This window comes from Lichenostomus cassidix, chromosome 8 (genome assembly GCF_008360975.1).
Source record: "Lichenostomus cassidix isolate B80296 chromosome 8, HeHo_3.0, whole genome shotgun sequence".
NCBI classification, from domain to species: Eukaryota; Metazoa; Chordata; class Aves; order Passeriformes; family Meliphagidae; genus Lichenostomus; species Lichenostomus cassidix.
Genome location: NC_139489.1, coordinates 3,916,659 through 3,934,507, shown reverse-complemented (window position 1 = coordinate 3,934,507; position 17,849 = coordinate 3,916,659). Strand labels below are relative to the sequence as shown.

The window sequence follows — 17,849 nt, the reverse complement described above, 5'->3', positions numbered from 1 at the left end:
TTAAAGTGATGGAGGTTGATCTTGGTGGTCTCTAGAGCAGAGCTCAGCAAGGCTTGGCCTATTCATCAATGGGTTAAAAAAGTGTACTATTGCCATTTTTCTTGTTCCTCTGTGTTTTGATTGCGGAGAGTGGCATCCTAATGTGTAGCAATACATGATATTACTGAGATTGTGCTGGTAGCCAGGAAATATTAAAAAAAAAAAATAAAAAATCACACTCCTAATTCAAATAGCTTTGTATTGAAGGGAAGGGAGACTTTGAAGGGCAAGGCTGAGGTGCAATGCTGACACCTTGGCCATGCTGAAACCTCCCTGCCCACAGAAGTTTGAGTTACTTTCGTGGAAAGAGCTGGGAATGGGATACTTTGGAGGCAAGACATCACCTGCACTGACAGAGGTGTCCACCCCATGCTGCTCATAAGGACTTACTCACCCTGACTCATCTGCCCCTGGATGAAACCTTACGGATTATTTGTGCCCCTGAAAGCCAAACAGATTTTTTGGGGACAGCATGGTTCCGTGCTGCACACCATCTCGGACTTCGGGGTGCTTTTGTCCCTCTAAGAAACTTTAAATTCTGCAAATCCAGCATAACAGCAACACTGAAAACTTCCCCACCTTATTCTACAAGCACGGGGCCAGCCAGGGTGGGCACAGCCACCTTGTCACCCCAGCCCCTCTCCCACACACAGCCCAAACATCCCCATAACAGTGGTGTTTTGCAGCCAGGTGACATCCCATAACCCAGTTCTTTAACGGACAGGGTGAATTGGGCCACATCCAAATGGCACAGGGAAGGGCCAAGGCTCTATTCACACCAGCTAAAGGGACACAACATGTACCATGCCTTTTGAAACCAAAAATGGAGAACTCCCAATTTCCACTTCCAGCCTCCTGCAACAATGCTGTGCCCTGCTGTCAAGGAACGTGTGAATAAATTGAGGAAAAAAGGTTAAAGAAGCCCAAGGGAATAGCAGTCCCTTTTTCTTTATTGCAGTTAATTTTGACAAAGGCTCCTCTGTTTCCTCTCCCTCCCCTTTTTTTCTTTTTTGGAAGGGCTTCGTGCCAAGCTGCATTATTCCTCTTCACCATGGTACTGCCATGAAACCCGCCTGGTATGTTTGCCTGAAAATCGCAGGTTTTCATGGAAATTGTTTTTATCTCAACAACTACTCCCTTTGTCACCTCCGACATGAAAAGAGGAGGAGAAGGGCTCAGGCTCAAATCCCACCCCAGCAACAAAGCATCCACGAAAAAGCACCACGACCTTCCAAACCCAGCACCATGAAAACCTGCCCTCCCAAAAGGGCAGAAACCTCCAAAAAACCCTTTTACCACCTCACTCAGAACACCACTGCAACTGCAAACCCATGTGACACAGTCTGAAACACTGAGGCTTGGGGGGGAAAAAAGCATCCCATCGGTAGGATTGTTTTGAAGTATTTTTGAAGTGGAAATAGTTTCTTTTCTCCCAGCCCGTCGTGGCAACCGGAGCCCTCTGGCTCCTGTCAGCGAGGCAGGAGCCCGGCAGCTCCTCAGGGGTGTCCTCTATTTCCAGCCTATTTACTGCTCTGCTGAGAAAGGAGCCTATAGATGCTCCAGTTCTCAGATGGGACTTTGGAGGGACTGGGTTATTCAACAAGCCAGCCCTTTCTAAACACTGTCAAAGGAGTGATTTGATGCCTTTCAGTGCTTACCATACAAAACGCTGAAAGACCAACGGACTTCAAAAGCCGCAGAAGCGGAGCTGGAGTTTGGCAGGAGTTCATTAGCTGCCTGTGTCCTTCTGTGTGTGGCTTGTAATTACATGCAGACCTGGTGCCAAATCCTCATCTACTGAGGGGTACCAATTAATGTGCTGCTGGATGATTCACAGGTAGCTAATGTCGAGATTTATACACCCGACGTGCCAAATATCCCATGCTTTTTAATTATTATTATTGTTTTTCTTTAAGCTGGCTTTTTTTCTTTCCCTTTTTTTTCAAGTTATCATACAAAAAACAAGGTTTTGGCAGTAAAATTGGGATTGTCCAGCCTGTTCCCATGCCCACACACTGGTGGGCCTGATGCTGCTGTCACTGTGTACCACATCTGCAGGGAAATGCACATCTCCTGGAGCATGGGCCAAGGGCTTGCAAGTTAAACCACCTACTGTGCTTTCCCTTTGTAAAAAGCAGAGATTTTCTGCTCCTAGGAGAAAAATTATAAAACTGAAGTGCCATTTGCACTCCATACTTGCCTTTCCTGCTGCTTGCACCCTCTTACTCCTACAGGTAGTAAAACAATAACAGCAGGAGCTTTAACAGCAGCTGGGGGAGCTGAGGAAGCAGGTAACTAGAAGTGATAATTTATTTTTCAGAGGGGAAATGTACACAAAACTGCAACTCCTGTAGGAAAACACAAGAGTTGTTAGTTTCTCTGACAAAAGATTTCAAAAAAAAACCCACAACAAAAAAGATCCTTTCTTCTCTTACTTGAAATCTGCATCCCTTTGCCTTTCTTACTGGAGATCTGCATCCCTTTGCAGCCAGCTGGCTCCTAACGCAGCCCTTGGCAATCAAAACCTTGGGAAGTCAAACACAACAGCATGGAAGTGAACCTTTTGTTTTCCTGTTTTGTCATTCCTCTCTTGTGTTTGATCCCAGGAAGATTTCTCAGGCTAGAGGGAAACCATGGGCCCAGTGGAGCATCTTGGCACTGACAGGGCACAGGTCTCCAAGCTCACTGGTTTGCCCCTGCTGAGGGTTTTCCCATGGGCAGCAGGAGACCCAGGCCTCATTTCCTTCTGCTTGACTTTCTGCTTTCCAAAAAAGCACTGCTCCTCAGCCCTTGGGGGATAACAACTCCAGAAGGGCTGCTAGTACAACCCAACGCTTGCACCGCTTTATCCTTCTCTAATAAACCTTTCACTGCATTTGACACAATACAGGTCTTGTCCAGCCATGAAAGCTCTCCTGCTTATCAGGAGAATTTTTAATCAACCAGCAGGGAAAACATGGCCTGACATTTTATTGCTTCCTTGTGCTTTGCTTTTAGATGTTTCGGTTTCTTCCAGCTTGTACCCTTGCTAATCTCTTTAGCCAGGGATCAGTGGAAAGCCTCAAGTTTTCCATGCCCAGCAGCTTCCCCTGGATCACTTGGAGTCAGGGCAGGCAGAGGAGCATGAGGACAGTGGGGGGTTATGGTGGGATGGGAGAAGAAGGCACCAAGCTCTCGATTCACTGCAGGTTCTGGAACAGGGTTTTGTCCTGGCCACAATTACAAAACAACAAACAACGTCTGTGGGGAAGGGTCACAAGGAGTTCAGCTTTCCTCTATTAAAACCATCTGGTGCCTATAAAAAACCCCAACTGGTTGGTTGGGATGGTTGGCTCTTCCTGGCACCTCACGGGAAGGTGGTGGCAGCAGAGGTGTCACAGAGAGGAACAGGGGCCTGGCAGACACACATCCCACTGGGCATCCCTCCTGGTGCCCCAGCATCCACCTCATTTCACTCCTTATCTGAGCCAGAGCTTCTTTATGAGGTGTCTGTCCCCTGAGGAACGCCAGCTCCTGCCAGAGTGCCCTTGGTGAGCCCCTGAGAGGGCTGAGCTTGCTGAGCAAAATAAAACATCCCTGTGAGGCCAGAGTGGGACCCTGCAAAGGGTTTCTCCAGGTCAGAGTCACCAACGGGTCCCCCTCCAGCATCAACAGCGAGAGGCACCACCAAACCTGCAGGGGATGGGAACCTTTATTAAAAAAAAAAAAAAGCCTAAACCTCTCCTTTGTCTCCAACAGAAATAAAAGAAAGGGAGGTGAAAAAAAAAAAAGAAAAAAAAGAGGAAAAGAAAGGAGAGGAGAGCTTACAGCCAGTTCCCCAGCCTGTAACACAAAACCAGGCTGTGCTGGGAAACCTTACACCACGCGGCATCCAGCTCATGTACTCCTGCTCCGCTCGCCGCCTCCCGGATGCTTCCCCAAGCCCAAACTGCCCTTGAGAGAAGCCAAGCCTCAGCCTCTGCTGAAAAGCCTCTTTGTTTGGATTCCCTTTCCAAATAAGCGTATCCTGAGATTGAACTCCCTTCCACCCCTCTGCAGGGCTTTTTAATGTTGGGATGCCTTTGGCAGCAGCCAGATCTGCCAGCAGGTTTGTGGTTATAGCGCTCAGCCCGCGGAGCTGAGGCACGTTCAGCGAGAGGAACTTTCTCCACGATAAAGGAGAAAGGCAGGGAACAAAAAAAAGTATTGCAGAATTACTTCAAAAGGTCCTTTAATCATGGATTGTGAGCAGAGGAGCTAAGTTCTTAATTAAACAATAGCTTTAATCAGCCTTCAATAGCTGGCATTACTCAGAGGGTGGTGAGGCTCTGGCACAGGGTGCCCAGAGAAGCTGTGGCTGCCCCTGGATCCCTGGAATTGTCCAAGGCCAGGTTGGATGGGACTTGGAGTAACCTGGGACAGTGGAAGGTGTCCCTGCCCATGGGAACAAGACAAGCTTTAAGGTCCCTTCCCACCCAAACCATTCCATTGTGTGACATTAGGCACACCAGTGAGCTGACCATTTTGTCTTTCTTAAACTGGACCAGTTGAAAGGAAACCAGTCAAGGCATCAAAAGAAAGCCAGGCAGGGGCTCTAGGGCATACAAACATCACCAGGATGGTCTGACTCCAAGCACTGCTGTAAGCTTTCCATGCAGCCCCAAGGCCATCACTCCCTGAGGTCCTCAAGATGCACCTCAAGTCCACCACTCACTGTACACAGAAATTAAATGCATTTTTTTGCACTGCCCACTCTGTCTGCAAGCTCAGGGCACAAGTGTGGTACTTCCCCTGACATGCAACAGGGTCTCTCCTCTCTTGGAACTTGCAAACACCCGAAAATCCTGCATTCCCACAAAAGGGAATGGTATGGACATGGAATATGATACTCCAAGAGCAGGACCTCTGCTGCAGCACAGACCCAGCTGAGACCCACAAACAGCACCAAGGCAATAATTTCAGTTACCCCTCAGAGGAAACACAGCAGATCTTGCAGCAAGGGAGTTAAAGGGAGTATCAGCCTGACACCTCATCCTGACACTAAAGAGAAAACCCTCTTCTCCAAAACCAGCCTCAGGCCCAGGACTCGAAGCAATTTCAAGGTTGTTTTTCACTAGCAGGCAGCTTTAATTGACCTCAGGGTTACATCTTTCCCTGTGAAAGCAAACCCTGAGCTTTAAGCAGGTGGATTTTCAGGCTATGGACCCAATACCCACTTGTGGCAGGCAAATTCAGCGAGAGCAAAAGCAAAGTATCTCTTGTGTATATCCACAATCCTGATGTATCCCAAACGCTATCCCACTTGTCTGGCAATTTTAAACATGCTGCATGCCTAGGTTCTGCAGTGGCTCTGAGAGTTTTACACACTGGAAAACTTCTTTGTGCACATGGTGATTTATCAAAACAGGCTTTCTCCAAAATGCTATCCGGCTTTTCCACGGGTTTTGCATTTGACAAGGATTCATACCAGCTCAGTCAGAAAAATAAATGCCACAAAACTTCTCCTTTAAGGAAAAAAAAAAAAAATCCCAAACCACCCAACCCTCACAGCCCAATGCTTTAGAAATGCTTCCACATGCTAATCAGCCTCCTATTCAGTTCCAGACTGAATAGGACTCCAACAATGACAAAGAAATACGCTGAACCTATCCCACATTTCATCCCCTTCGCTCAAAATGTTGCTGTTACCTTGGTTTTCAGCCGCTTTGTGGGAGCTGCAGCAGAATGACAGCTGCATGCTAAAGCTGCAGGGATGGTCAAGAAACCAGGAGTGCTGGATGAAAAAAAATATCTGGCCCAGATTATGTGGGGAAAAAAAAATGGGATTATTTGAGGAGATAGTAACTGATGCTGCAAATTTTTGTAAGAGTTAATACGGAAAAAAATACAAAAAAACCCATAAGTCCTCTACTAGAAGCACAGCCTCCTGTGGTCAGGCAGCAAATGGAATTTTTTCTTAGCCTGGAAAGTATGGATAGGATAAAGCCCCCTCCTCCAAGCCCTTGTCTTTGAGAATTATCCATTTTCATTATGTATTATCAACTGGCAGATGCCTTAGTGCACCTTTCCCTCGACATCCTTAACCTGAAAAGCTCCAGCTCTTATTCTGGGAAAGGACAAGCCAGCTCCTGCTGCAGGGGGTGAATCCAAAGTTGTTTCCTTTTTCCGCAGAACATGGAAGCACCAGAACAGAGCCACCTGGAGAGGTTTTCACAGGAATTAGGGTGGGAAGCTCCAGGACAGGAGCACACATGTCCTGGGGACACAATTCAGCCCGAGCCCTGGCAGTCCCAGACTCCTCCACAGTCGCTGAGCATCTGATTCCAAGATATTTTGGGATGCTGAAGATGGCCTGGCAGGAAGCACTGAAGTTTGCAGCTCCCATGGGGAATTCAGGAAGGAATTAGAGATACCTGGGTGCCTCTGTACTGGAAACACTGCCTTCAAAGTGTGCCCTTGCCAGGCTGCAGCTCCCTGCCCACGCACAGAGGGGATGATGCTCCTTCATGCTCCCTGTCTCCCCAGATTAGAAACTCCCAGAGGCACAAACCTGCCTGGGCAGGACCGAGGGCAGCACAGCCTGGCACGGGGATCCTCTGGGGCTTCACCCAGCACTTGGAGGGAGAAGCAGCTCCCCAAAAAGCAAGGGCCATCTGATCGGTGATCAAAGAGCCGCTCCAGAAACCTGCTAACACCAAACTGATTCACAGCTCTTGACTTCAAAGGAGTTTTGCTGCCTGCCATCAGCTCGCCAGCCATCCAAAATTACTCCCTGAGCATCACTCAGAACACAAATGCACCCAGTGGTTACTGACCAGACCTGCTTATCAGCATTTTACCACGCTGTTTGCAACTTTCCCTTTGGAAACCAGCACTTTAAAGGGTGGTGGGACTTGCAGAAAAGCCTTGGCAACCCTCAGAATGCTTGGGATGTGGGACTGGTTGCCACGGCCACTGTGCTGCTACAAAGTGCAGAGCAAAGACCATGCTGTCAGCTGGGTGGGAATGATAACCAGGGCTAGGCTGGCTGCTCCCTCTGGGCTTAAAGCAAAGCCCATCACACCACCCTCCCCCTAAAAAGTCATAAATAACCTGAGTGTCAAGAAGACAGGAAGCCCAGACTCCATTTGGCACGTTGTCTTTCAAATTCAGTGGCTGGGTGTTTGGAGGATGTGATGAGGTCTCAGCTTCACACGAGCACATGATCAATTAACAGCAATGTAATTAACAACTGTGTGCAAGGCCTGCATGGTCAGACACAGGGGCACTGCTGGCTGGTCAAAAATATCAGTGATTTTTAGTGATTTACAGCAAAAGCAGGTGAAAGCCAGTTGTAGGATGTCATGCAGCTCATTGCTTCCTTCTTGCAGCAGCAGACTGACTCTGCTGGGACATGGGAGCTCTCTGAGGGAGCAGCATTTCTTTCAGGAGGGTTGGCTGCCCAAAACCACTGACCAGTAACTTTATTTTCTTCTCTTTAAAGCCATGGAAGGAAGAACCATGCTGTTCTCAGCTCCACCAGCCAGCAAAGGTGATGAGGCTCCAAGAGGTGCAGTCTGACATCTGCAAGCTCCAGAAGCAGGGAAGGACAGCTCTGTACCTTTGGTGTTCAGGGCAAGGCCTGGGTGAAGCCAGAAATGCCAACTGTTTCAGCCTCAATTTGCTGTGTTTTCCAAGCATCACAGGCTGAGACCACTGCTGTATTTTATCAGAAAGCCTGCAGGCATCTCCCAAGCTTCTCAGTGCTGTGATCAACACAGTCCCAACATCTTTCTGCCCAAGGGATGCAAAACTATGGGAAAGCAGTAGAGGATGATGAACATTCTCCATGGACTCTGTGTCACCATCACTGTCACACCAACTGCAGCTCCATGTGGGCTCTGGCTGGCAGCCCCAGCCTGGCCCTGATGGAGAGCACCATGTGCTCAGAGAAGCTCATGTGTGGACGCAATCTCCAGGCAAGGAACACACAGCACAAAGAGCACAGGCATTTCCAGAGCACCACAAGATCTGGAGTTAAATTACATGTTCTGCTTGTAACTTGACTAGATGCAGGGGAGTCTGTTTGCAACCCTCTGTCTCCAAAACATCCAGCACATTTGAAAATCAAGCCCACTTACGTGACTGACTCCAAAGGATGGAGTTCACAGGAATTTCTGATACTTCCAAACCTGCCAGGACAAAGCTGATTTTTAAGCTCATTCACACATTCTCTTGGTAACAAACCTATGCTGAAGGCTTGCTTTCAAACTGTTTGCATCAAAACCCAAACGGAGACACTTCAAATTCCCTGGTTTTCGTGGCATTCTGCTTCCTCAGGTCTAACTGGAGGAGCAGCTTCTGCTGATCCACTGTTGCAACTAAGCCATTGCGTGCAGCTCAGAGGCAAGGAGGGATTCTCCAGCACAACTTCCCAACAGCTGCTCCAACACATCCCTGGGCACAGACACTTGATCCACATGGAGGAACTTTCCATCTGCTCCAAAATTGTGGAGCAGGTAGTGTCCCTCCAAGGTGGATGTCATGGGAGAGAGTGAAATGGAGCCAGGGTGGCTTTGAAAGGGATATGAATGACCTTCTGAGAAAGAGGTCCATGAGGAGGTGTGACACACAGGGCACCCTGTTCCAAATTTCTGCCAAGACCCACCCAGCTGAGGTATCTGAAAGGCAGATGGAAGGCTGGGCACAGGCTGGACCTCCAGACACACTGACAAGGGGGGAAGCAAAGAAGTCCATTCAGAAAACGGACAAGTGCTGGATTACTTTAATTTACCTCTTTCATTGAGGTTCTACCATCCTCATTTCTGAGCCTTTTTTTTTTTTTTGCTTGTTTGAAATCCGAAACCTGACCTATCAAAAGAACCAAACAAGGCCCTGAGACAGAACAAAAAGGGAAGAAATGTAAAAACACACAAATAAATACATGACAGCACTCATACAAAGCCCCAGCTGGCAGAGGGGAAAGCCACATCCTGGGAGGGAGGGGGTTTCCCTGCTTCCCCCACCCCTGCTGGGACACAGCCCCTTGGGATGCCAGGAGAGCTGCTGTTCCCAGCGCTGGCTGCCTGGACTCTGGGATAGGAGGGTTTGAAGGCTGCTGCCTTTCCCCACGCTGCCTTCAACAGGCAGGCCCTTGTTCCAGGCACAGGCAGGCCGGGAGACCACAAGGGTCCCTTCTGGATTACTATGGATGAAGTGGGAGCATTGTATGAAGGGAACGGAGAGGATGGAGGCTGTTCTGCCAGAGCTGGGCCTTTGCCTCCCCCTCTTTCCAGGCATTTCAGGCAGAGATGGAGCCACACAAACACCCTGCCTATCTCAGAGGCTGGAGAGGGGCCCTGCTTTGCCAGAGGTTCCCCAGCTGTGGTATGCAAACCATTTTTGGGTGGTACGCAGAGCACACGCATCTGGAGAGACACCACCAGCCTGTATCCAGACAAACAGAGCCAGACCAAAGCAGCCTAGGAAAGGCATGCATATTAAATTGAGATTTAAAGGGTATAAAAATAATCCGTTTGATCTGGGAGTGATGTTTATATTATTTTCTGTGCTCACTACAAACAGACAATTAAAAAAATGTCATCTGCTGTAATTGTGATCCCATCTCCTGCCTGTCTCAGCAGCAGGTACACAGGATTCAAAGCACTCCTGGCCATGAAGCAGTTGCACGTAATTCTGCTTTTCCTGGAGACACATCTTCAGGCTGGCCAAGTTCCACAAACTCGGGAAAGCCAACAGATTTATACCCCTGAGGACTCGGTCTGCCATAGGTACAGCATTTCCTTGTTCTGCAATTAACACCTCAAGTATAATTGTCGTTAATAATCTCTTTTTGATAGGTTGGTCGTCTTTTTTGCTGCTGTTGTTGTTGTTTGTTTTCACCAAGCAAATGCAAAAAAAAAAAAAGTGGATTTCAAACACCTTCAAAATATTTCTCTCATCTTCACTTCCAATCATCTTTGGCTCCCTTTGGTCTTCCAAAGGAGGCACAACAGATGGGTATCATGGGTTAGGTGCTGACTGTTGGTTCAATAAGAAGCTTTTCCAAGCTCAAAAAAACTCCTTTACTCCCACATTATGGCAGATTCCAACTGCACAACCCCATGCCAAGGTGCCACTTCTGCCAAAAGCCCTTCCAGAGCAGCCATCCCTGGCCAGGAGCTCACTGCCACCAAGAAATCCTACAGGTATGAAGTGATACATAAACATGAACGACCAAACCCCACCTAGGGATGCTCAAAACACGATGACGACTCTCCACCCACACAGCTTCTCCCATGTGGTGTGGGCTCAGTCCTCCCCGACACGGAGGAGGCAACACCACGGGGTTGGGACTGTCCAGCTGGTTTGGCACAGTCAGGTCTTGTTGTCCCTTGCTGGAACTAAGAAATGGTTGGCTCAGCACCTTCTTCAGGTGCACAGAAAGAAGTTACCCACGCGACAAGCGAGTGCTGCGCAGCTTAGGGTAATCCTAAAAATAAAGACAACAGCCCCAACCCAAACAAAGCAAAGTTGCTTAGCTCATCACATCCAGATTTACACCATCCAAATAACTCTAGCCTCACCCCTCATCTCCAATTCCTCCCACTCCTTACACTTAAATGACAATCCCAGGCCTGTTTGCACCAATTTTCGTGATGAAGCGACAGAGCCCCTGGCAGAGCCCAAATCCTTTTTGCTTCTGAGAGCTGGAGGATGACACAATTTTCTACACAGAAGAGGAAAGTTAAGAGTAATCTAAACTGTTAGCCCAAATTATAAGATTATATCCCCACTTACATAAACATGTCAAGGTCCAGCTAGCACAAATATTTACTTTCAAAGTTCATTTTAGCATCAAGCTCGCTACAGGAGATGCCAAATTTGTGAGAAAGCTGGGGAGATATTAAGGTTGTAAGAGGTCTATCCATCTGTTGCTTCAAAAAACCTCCCCAAGGCAGTAAAACTTGTGTTGTACAGATTAACTGGGATTGACAGAAGAGAGAAAATTAAATTAGAGGCAGAAAAGAAGAAGGGCAATAAATCATGTGCAGTTTACATCCTACCAGCCTGAAACATATGCTCCCATAAACCAACAATTTCCACAAGTCTCAGAAGCAGGTATGCCAGATGAAATCCTTCTATTTTATGGCACAAGCAGGACATTTTGGAAGCTGTTTTACCTGCACAAGCTGCACAAATACAAGCTACCGAAGACCCTCATCTGCCCTATCACCCTTGCTGACACAGCCTTCCCCTCTTCTGAGATTAAACGCTTGAATTAGCACCCGTCAGCAGGGCACAGGTGGCTGTTCAGAGTTTGCTGAACATTGTGAGTCCTTGCCAAGGGAAAAAAGCAGGTCTGAGAGGAGCAAATTTAACCCTGGATGCTACATCTGTGGGGCCAGGCTCCAAAACATGCCACCCCAAGAGTCAGGCTTTTCCCCACCTGGTCACATCCCCTGCATCAGGAGGAGGTTTGGTGGCTGTTGCAGAAGCTCTCTGCAGCACTGCATCAGGACAGCAAAAACCCCCTGAGACCTGCCCCAGCCAGGGTCACCCCAGCTTCCCCAAAAACAGCTCTAAGCTCTGGGCAGGAGGTGCAGGAACCTCCTGGCAAAGGGATGGGCTGAGGGTGATCAGATGAAGGTGGAGAGAGGTCCACCTATCACTGTTTTGCTGCTCAGAGAGTTCCCCACTCTACAGTGTGAAGACACCAACCAGCTCAGCAGGGCAACTTCAGGCCTGCCCAGACCCCCTCAATCACATTTTCAGATGTTTGGCAGTGATTGGGACACAGGGACAGGGCAGCAGGGACTCTTCCACACCACCAAGCTCTCCCGTGCCCCTAACAATTTCAGGAAGCATCTTCTAATTCTCTAAACAGAGCCCTCCCAAGAGGAGGAAGCAGATGGAGAAAGTTATTTTCCCCCCCCAGCATGACCTGCTTTAATAAATGCACACTCAGTTCTTTTCTGCCTTTTTTTACTGAGTTAAGCACTGGCATAGAATTTCTGGGAAGTTCACAGTCAGTGATGAAACCTCTTGTTCATGCAAGAAACCAGGGATTTGTGAGTGCCAAGTGCTCTCATTAGAGGAGTGGGCTGGTCATTCAGCAACATCCAGCTCCCTGCCAGCTCAACTCAAGTTGGAATAGCAGGAGAAACGGAGGGTTCAGTTCAGTGGATCTTCATCCAACCCACTCCACCAGCCACACACTTCTGCCCATGGCTCCATGACTCTGCTCCCCAAGAAAAGAAGATACAAATCTCCCTCTTATGCATTTGCTATCGAGATAACCATTGTACTACTTAAGGATGAAAGACAAAAGTGGATCTTTCTAACGACTCTCACCAAATTAAAGCTGGAGGAAGCTCCTGATAGCTCAGCTTTACTAATTCAGACTTTCTCAGATGATTATGATAATTGTCTTCTGGGTAATTTGTTTAAATTTGTGTGTAAACAAAGGGTTTGTACACATCTACAGCCTCACTGAGAGTGTGTCATTTCTAAAAACATTTCAGCCATAGTTCAATCTTTCCATTTTCGTCTAAATTCAAGGCCGAATTACAGCACTACCTGCAGCAGGAGCCAGTGCAGCGTCACAGGCCTCTGCAAATCAAATGGCCAGCTTTAATATCTCCTAAAGTGGTCCTCAAATGAGAAAAAGCCTTCTGTTTCCCTGCTCCTCTGAATGTCTTTGGGCAGCTGCTCAAGGGGTGTAAGTCAGTTGGACTGCACTGCAGTCCACTTGCCATGTGCACCAGCAGAAGACTTCTGCCGAGTCCCTCCACCTCAAAAGAAGTGATTTCACCCAATTCTGCTTCTTATTATCTTATATAGGACTTCTTTTCTTTTTTGTTTCCACTGAATATGTAAATACCCATCAACTTGTACCTGTCCAGCTTTCTCTTACATGAAGCGTGCAGCTGGGGCAACTTTTTTCCACTTTCTAAGTGGGTTTTTGGGGAATTTTTTTGTACAAGAAAAAAGGCAGAGAGAAGAGCAAACCAAGCCTCCTGTGAGTGGGCCAGCTTTCACAGCAACTCATGCCCAGTCATCCACCAGCAGGTCCAGATACTCCTGGTCTGGGTGTACTTGAAAAGCCCATCCCCAAACACACATCATGGGTTCTCCATCCCATAATAACCTCCCTCCCCATGTCCCACCCATGCTTTTCACCTGCCAGCGACCAGCCAGATCTAAACTTTCCTTCAGCTGTTGAATTCATGCTCTTACTTTTAAATGCTCCTCACCCTAAAAAAAAAAACCCAACAACAAAACAACAACAAAGAACCCCAGCAAAACCCCCTAAACAAGCCAACTCTGGTGTTTACTTTCCGATTTCCACCTGTAGCAATCTGAAACAAAGCAACAATCAGAGTTTTGCTGTATCACATTATTCCCAGCTAACAATACTTTCCAGTGATGCTTGATAAGTCCTGTTTACCCAAACTAGCATAAGTAGAATAACACATGTCAACCAACTGCTTTTTCATTCAGGACCCTTAGCACAGAGAAGGGGAAGCAAAACCCTTTACCCATTCAAATAGCACCTACTCATGCCAGGAATGCCTCAAGTCAAAAAAAACTTGGATAAATAAAAGTTTAAAAGTTCTGACTCCTAGGAGCTGTTTTACTAGGAATTCGACTTTCTGCTTAAAATAAGTGAGGTAAGTCCAGCTAGTTATGTTTCTACTTATAATAGTTTCATATATGGGATATCAAGTATTTTTATTTTTTCCAGATCCGAGAAGATGAAGCTTTCTGCACTGGCCCCTATTCTTGTGGGAATATAAAGAGAAAACCATGCCTCCCCTCTTAATGTATTAGTGCCCCGTAATATACACCAGATGATCAATAAACTGCATAAAAATTAAATCAAACTGACAGTCTTTAAAAAATGGGCTCTAAGCAGAAACAATTGTTTTAAAGACTGTGGTGTCTGGAGTATTAAACTCACGTGCTGTTGTGTTATTAATCTCTTTGTTGGAAGCCAGTTGATTTCCCCTGCCTGTGTCTGTCAATTAAATATTCAGCGTCGCAGCCACAATGGAAGGGTTGATGTTTTGGAATGCAAAAAGTTTTTTTGGAGACACGCTGTTGACAGTTTCCTTCCATGCCACAGCATCTCCAAAAAGCCATCGCATCCCCAAAAGCAAGCAGGCAGGCAAACCAAACCTCTGCCAGCGACTGCGAGAGAACTCCAAACTTTTAAAGCAATGAGTTCAGCGAGGTGGGAGAAAGAGAAGCAGCGGTGAAGCCGCCAGCAGAGCGACACAGAGTAACCAGAGCGGCGAGAGTTGCTATTTTCCATTATGAACCCAAACACGAGCAGCGCTGACCGTAGAGCGCTGCCTCCACCTGGAGCTGCCCGGCGCCGCCGAGGTGCCGCCGAGCCAGCTCCGCAGCGGGGCCCTTGCCGGGGGCGACCCGGGGAGCATCCCCGAGCCCACAGTGCCCCCTGCGCACCGCCCGGGCAGCTCCCCCACCCTCCGCAACCGCGGGGGCAGCGAGGCACAAATCCCCGGCGATAGAGAGCGGAGCGGGGTGCGGGGTGCGGGGGTGCGGCGCCCGGCTCTCCCCCCAAGCTGCCCCCCGCGCTCCCCAGCCCGGCCCGGCCGCTCCCCGGCTCCCCGCTCGCTGCCCGGCCCGGCTCTCCCGGCGGCCCCGCTCCGCTTTTGTTTGGGAAGAAGCGGCGCGGCCGGGGCACGGCCGAGCTCTGCCCGCCCGCCCGCCGCCAAACTTTCCCCCAAGTTTGTCCCGGGGAGCGGGGAGAAGGGGCGCGGAGCCCGCGGTGCTCACCCATGACGAGGCAGAGGCAGTCGAGGCAGATGAGCAGGGCTTTCTTGCTGCTGCTCTTGGCCGGGTTGTTGTTGAGCGCCGGGCTGCCCCCATTCTTGCTCTCCGGCGGGATCGCCTTGTCGTACTTGTAGCTCTGCATTATCGGGGGCGAGCGCCCGGGACGAGCCGTGCCGAGCCGAGCCGGGCCGTGCCGGGCCGCAGGGAGCCGCTCGGAGCCGAGCCGAGCCGTGCCGCGCCGAGCCGCGCCGCGCCGCCGGGCTCGCACGCCGTGCGCCGGGGAGGTGCTGCCCGGAGCCGCTCCCGGCCTCTCCGGTGGGGCACGGGAGGCGAGAGAGGCAGGCGGGTCTTCCCAAGGAGAGAGAGAGAGAGGAGGGGTAAAAAAAAAAAAAAAAAAAAAACAAAAAAAAAAAACAAAGTAGCAAAACAAAAATCAAAACAAGCCCAAAAAAACCACCAGGAGAGCAGCGAAGGGGCAGCGAGGGAGAAGTTTGCGGGTTGTCCCAAAGGCGGTGGAAAAGTCCTGGAGGAAAAGCCGGGGGGATGGATTAAAAAAAAAATTGTGTATATATATATATTTTATATATATAAGTGTATGTAAATGTGTGTATCAAGGTCTCAGTCCCGGAGAAGGTGCGGGGCGATGCTGCCCCGGGGGCAGGTGGGCTCCGCGCTGGGTTTCGCTCCGCTGCGCTGCGCTGGGGGCTCCCGCCGCGCCCGCCCCGGCCGCTCTGGGAGCCACCGGCTCGGCTCTGCACTTTTATTTAGCGAGGCCCTTTCCACCCCTCAGAAAAAAAAAAAAAAAAAGGAGAAGAAGAAGAGGGGAAAAAAAAAAAAAAAAAGTCAGTCACTTCGCCTCAGATGGGATATCCAAGTAAGCACAGCCCCTTTCCTGCATCTGACATTTTACATAGATAATTAACTCCACATTTTTTTCCTGAGGGAAGTTTAAAAAAAAAAAAAAAAAAGGGACTAAAGCTTTCTTCGCAGACCAGAAGGAGGGTGCCTCTAGCGTTCGTTCATACAGGAGTGCAGGGGGAAAGGAAAACAACCAGCCGATCCGAGGCTGGAGGGCTCGCGAAAGCTGGGAGCCGTGCAAGGGGCAGAAAACCAGCAACAAATAACTTTAAACATTTTTCTCCTGTTTTTCCTTCCTGCCCTCCAGCTCTGTCCCTTCCTTGTGCTGAGACAGGGGAGGGGACATGGTGTCTGTGGTACCCACAGACCCTGGCAGACCCCAAAGAGGCGACCCTGGGCTCAGGGGCTGAAGTTTGGCTGTGCTACCCTCCCAGGTCCCATCGCTGAACGGTGGCAGCTTTGCCCTCCTGCAGCAGCAACAACACTCTCACCAAAAAAATAAGGAGAGAGTTGGGTGAGGGATTGTTGTGTTGGTTAATCGCTCCTTTGGTCTAATTAAAAATCCCCAAGGAAGTAAAGGGAAGGTTTTGCAGCTGGCAGGAGGGCAATGCTCTGCTCTGAGCAGGGGTGCAGCTGGTGGGGAGAGTGGTGCCACCCGAGGGAACTGCTTAGGACAATGTTTAACCACTTCTCTACTTATTTTGGGGTGGTGTGTTTGACCTCAGCCTCTCACCTGTGTGATGGCACATATCCTGCTGCATCTCGGGTGTTTCCCAGCAGGGAGAGCCCCCCCAAGAGTGCCACCCTTCCCTGCTGTGCTTCCCGGAGCTGCAGACTCTAACCTGAGCGCTGGAGAGTGAGCCTTGGCAAGGGCAGGTTCTCCAGGAATCTGTTTAGACACATACCTGGGCATACCGGGGCCAGCCTGGGAGGGAGGAAGAATGTGAAGTGGCTGTTTTCATATTTTACTTTTATATGTGTGGTGTAAAAAGAAAGGGGAAACAGAGCTTGGATGTTCCCCCAGTTCTTTCATTATGCCTCAGTGATGTGACATCAGGTGCCACCTCCCACCTTATTTTTGAGGGAACTCTTGCCCATTACCACTCCATGGCCCTGAATACAAAAACATCCATTTCGGCCCAAAATGGTGCCAAATCAGCCACCCGGGGGACCAAACTGCCCACAGAGGACACATCTCAAGGTCTCTCTCTCTTTCCCCTGAGCGTGGCAGAGGTGTGGGTGCCTAATTTAGGCTTTCAGATGCCTGGAGAGAGCGGAAAGAATCTTCACGTGGGAATTCTCCCCCAGCCGAGGGGCCAGCTGTGGGCACACTGCCCAGCCCAACTCACATCCACTGTGGGGCCAAACATCCACTTTCTCCTCACCCTTCAGAGCCTGGCCCTGCCTAGAGGAGCCCACAGATCCCTCCAGCCTCTCCACCTCCCCAAATCTGCTGATTCCCTGGATTAAACTCTGTTTTGCATTCAAAGCAAGGAGAAAAAAAATAAACAAAAATTGAGACTATCATTGTAACAGCAAATTTAAAAAAAAAGTGGCTTTCTTGTACTTTCAGGGAAATTGTAATTATAGTTTTGTATTTGCATTTACAAGACCCCTCAGGCTGCTTATGTTTGCATTTTCATAACAAAAAGATTGTGCTGTTAATTGATGCAAGTCAGGGCACACAGATCTGAATCTTGGACTTTTTCTTGAGGGAGCAGCAGCCACCACAATTGCCCAGTTCACACTTGACAATGGGTAAGTCAGCAGTGCCAAGAAGCAGCTTCTGTGCCTTTGTCAATAATATGCAAGAGAGTCATTGGTAATAATTAATTGTTTATTCATAAATGGAATTATTGAACACACCACACAACAGTTATGCTTCTAGGCCTCAGCTTTTCCTTTTGGTCAGACTCAAAATTCTTGCTGTGGACCAAGGTTTCTCTTTATATGAATTATTTGAACCAACTGAGTTTATGTTACTCGTGAAATATTCCCCACAGTTATGGAGAAGGACTGATTTTCATCACCTTCCCACCCCAGCTGGACCAAATCTCCGGAGAACAAGGAATATGTTGGTATAATTTCTGGGAAGATCAAAAATTGCTGTACCGCTTGATTTTGCCCAGATTTAAACATTAACTAGAATATTTCGCAACCCAACAATATGAAAAAAGGAATTGAGTTTGAAT

General features: G+C 48.8%; 1 protein-coding gene and 1 long non-coding RNA gene across 2 annotated transcripts in view; both read right to left on the bottom strand.

Moving 5' to 3' along the window:
- Positions 1-15,555, bottom strand: part of PLPP3 (phospholipid phosphatase 3) — a 43,029-nt gene extending 27,474 nt beyond the window's left edge. Inside the window, exon 1 of the mRNA XM_085067501.1 lies at positions 14,803-15,555. Within this exon, the coding sequence (XP_084923627.1) occupies positions 14,803-14,941 (139 nt within the window). The 5' untranslated portion in view covers positions 14,942-15,555. The remainder of the gene's footprint in view (positions 1-14,802) is intronic.
- LOC146433664 (uncharacterized) lies at positions 9,509-13,052 on the bottom strand. The gene is made up of 2 exons (XR_014853679.1): positions 12,895-13,052; positions 9,509-12,864 (listed from the first exon to the last, which is right to left on the bottom strand). It is a non-coding gene; the product is annotated as an uncharacterized LOC146433664 (long non-coding RNA).
- Positions 15,556-17,849: the final 2,294 nt, after the last annotated feature.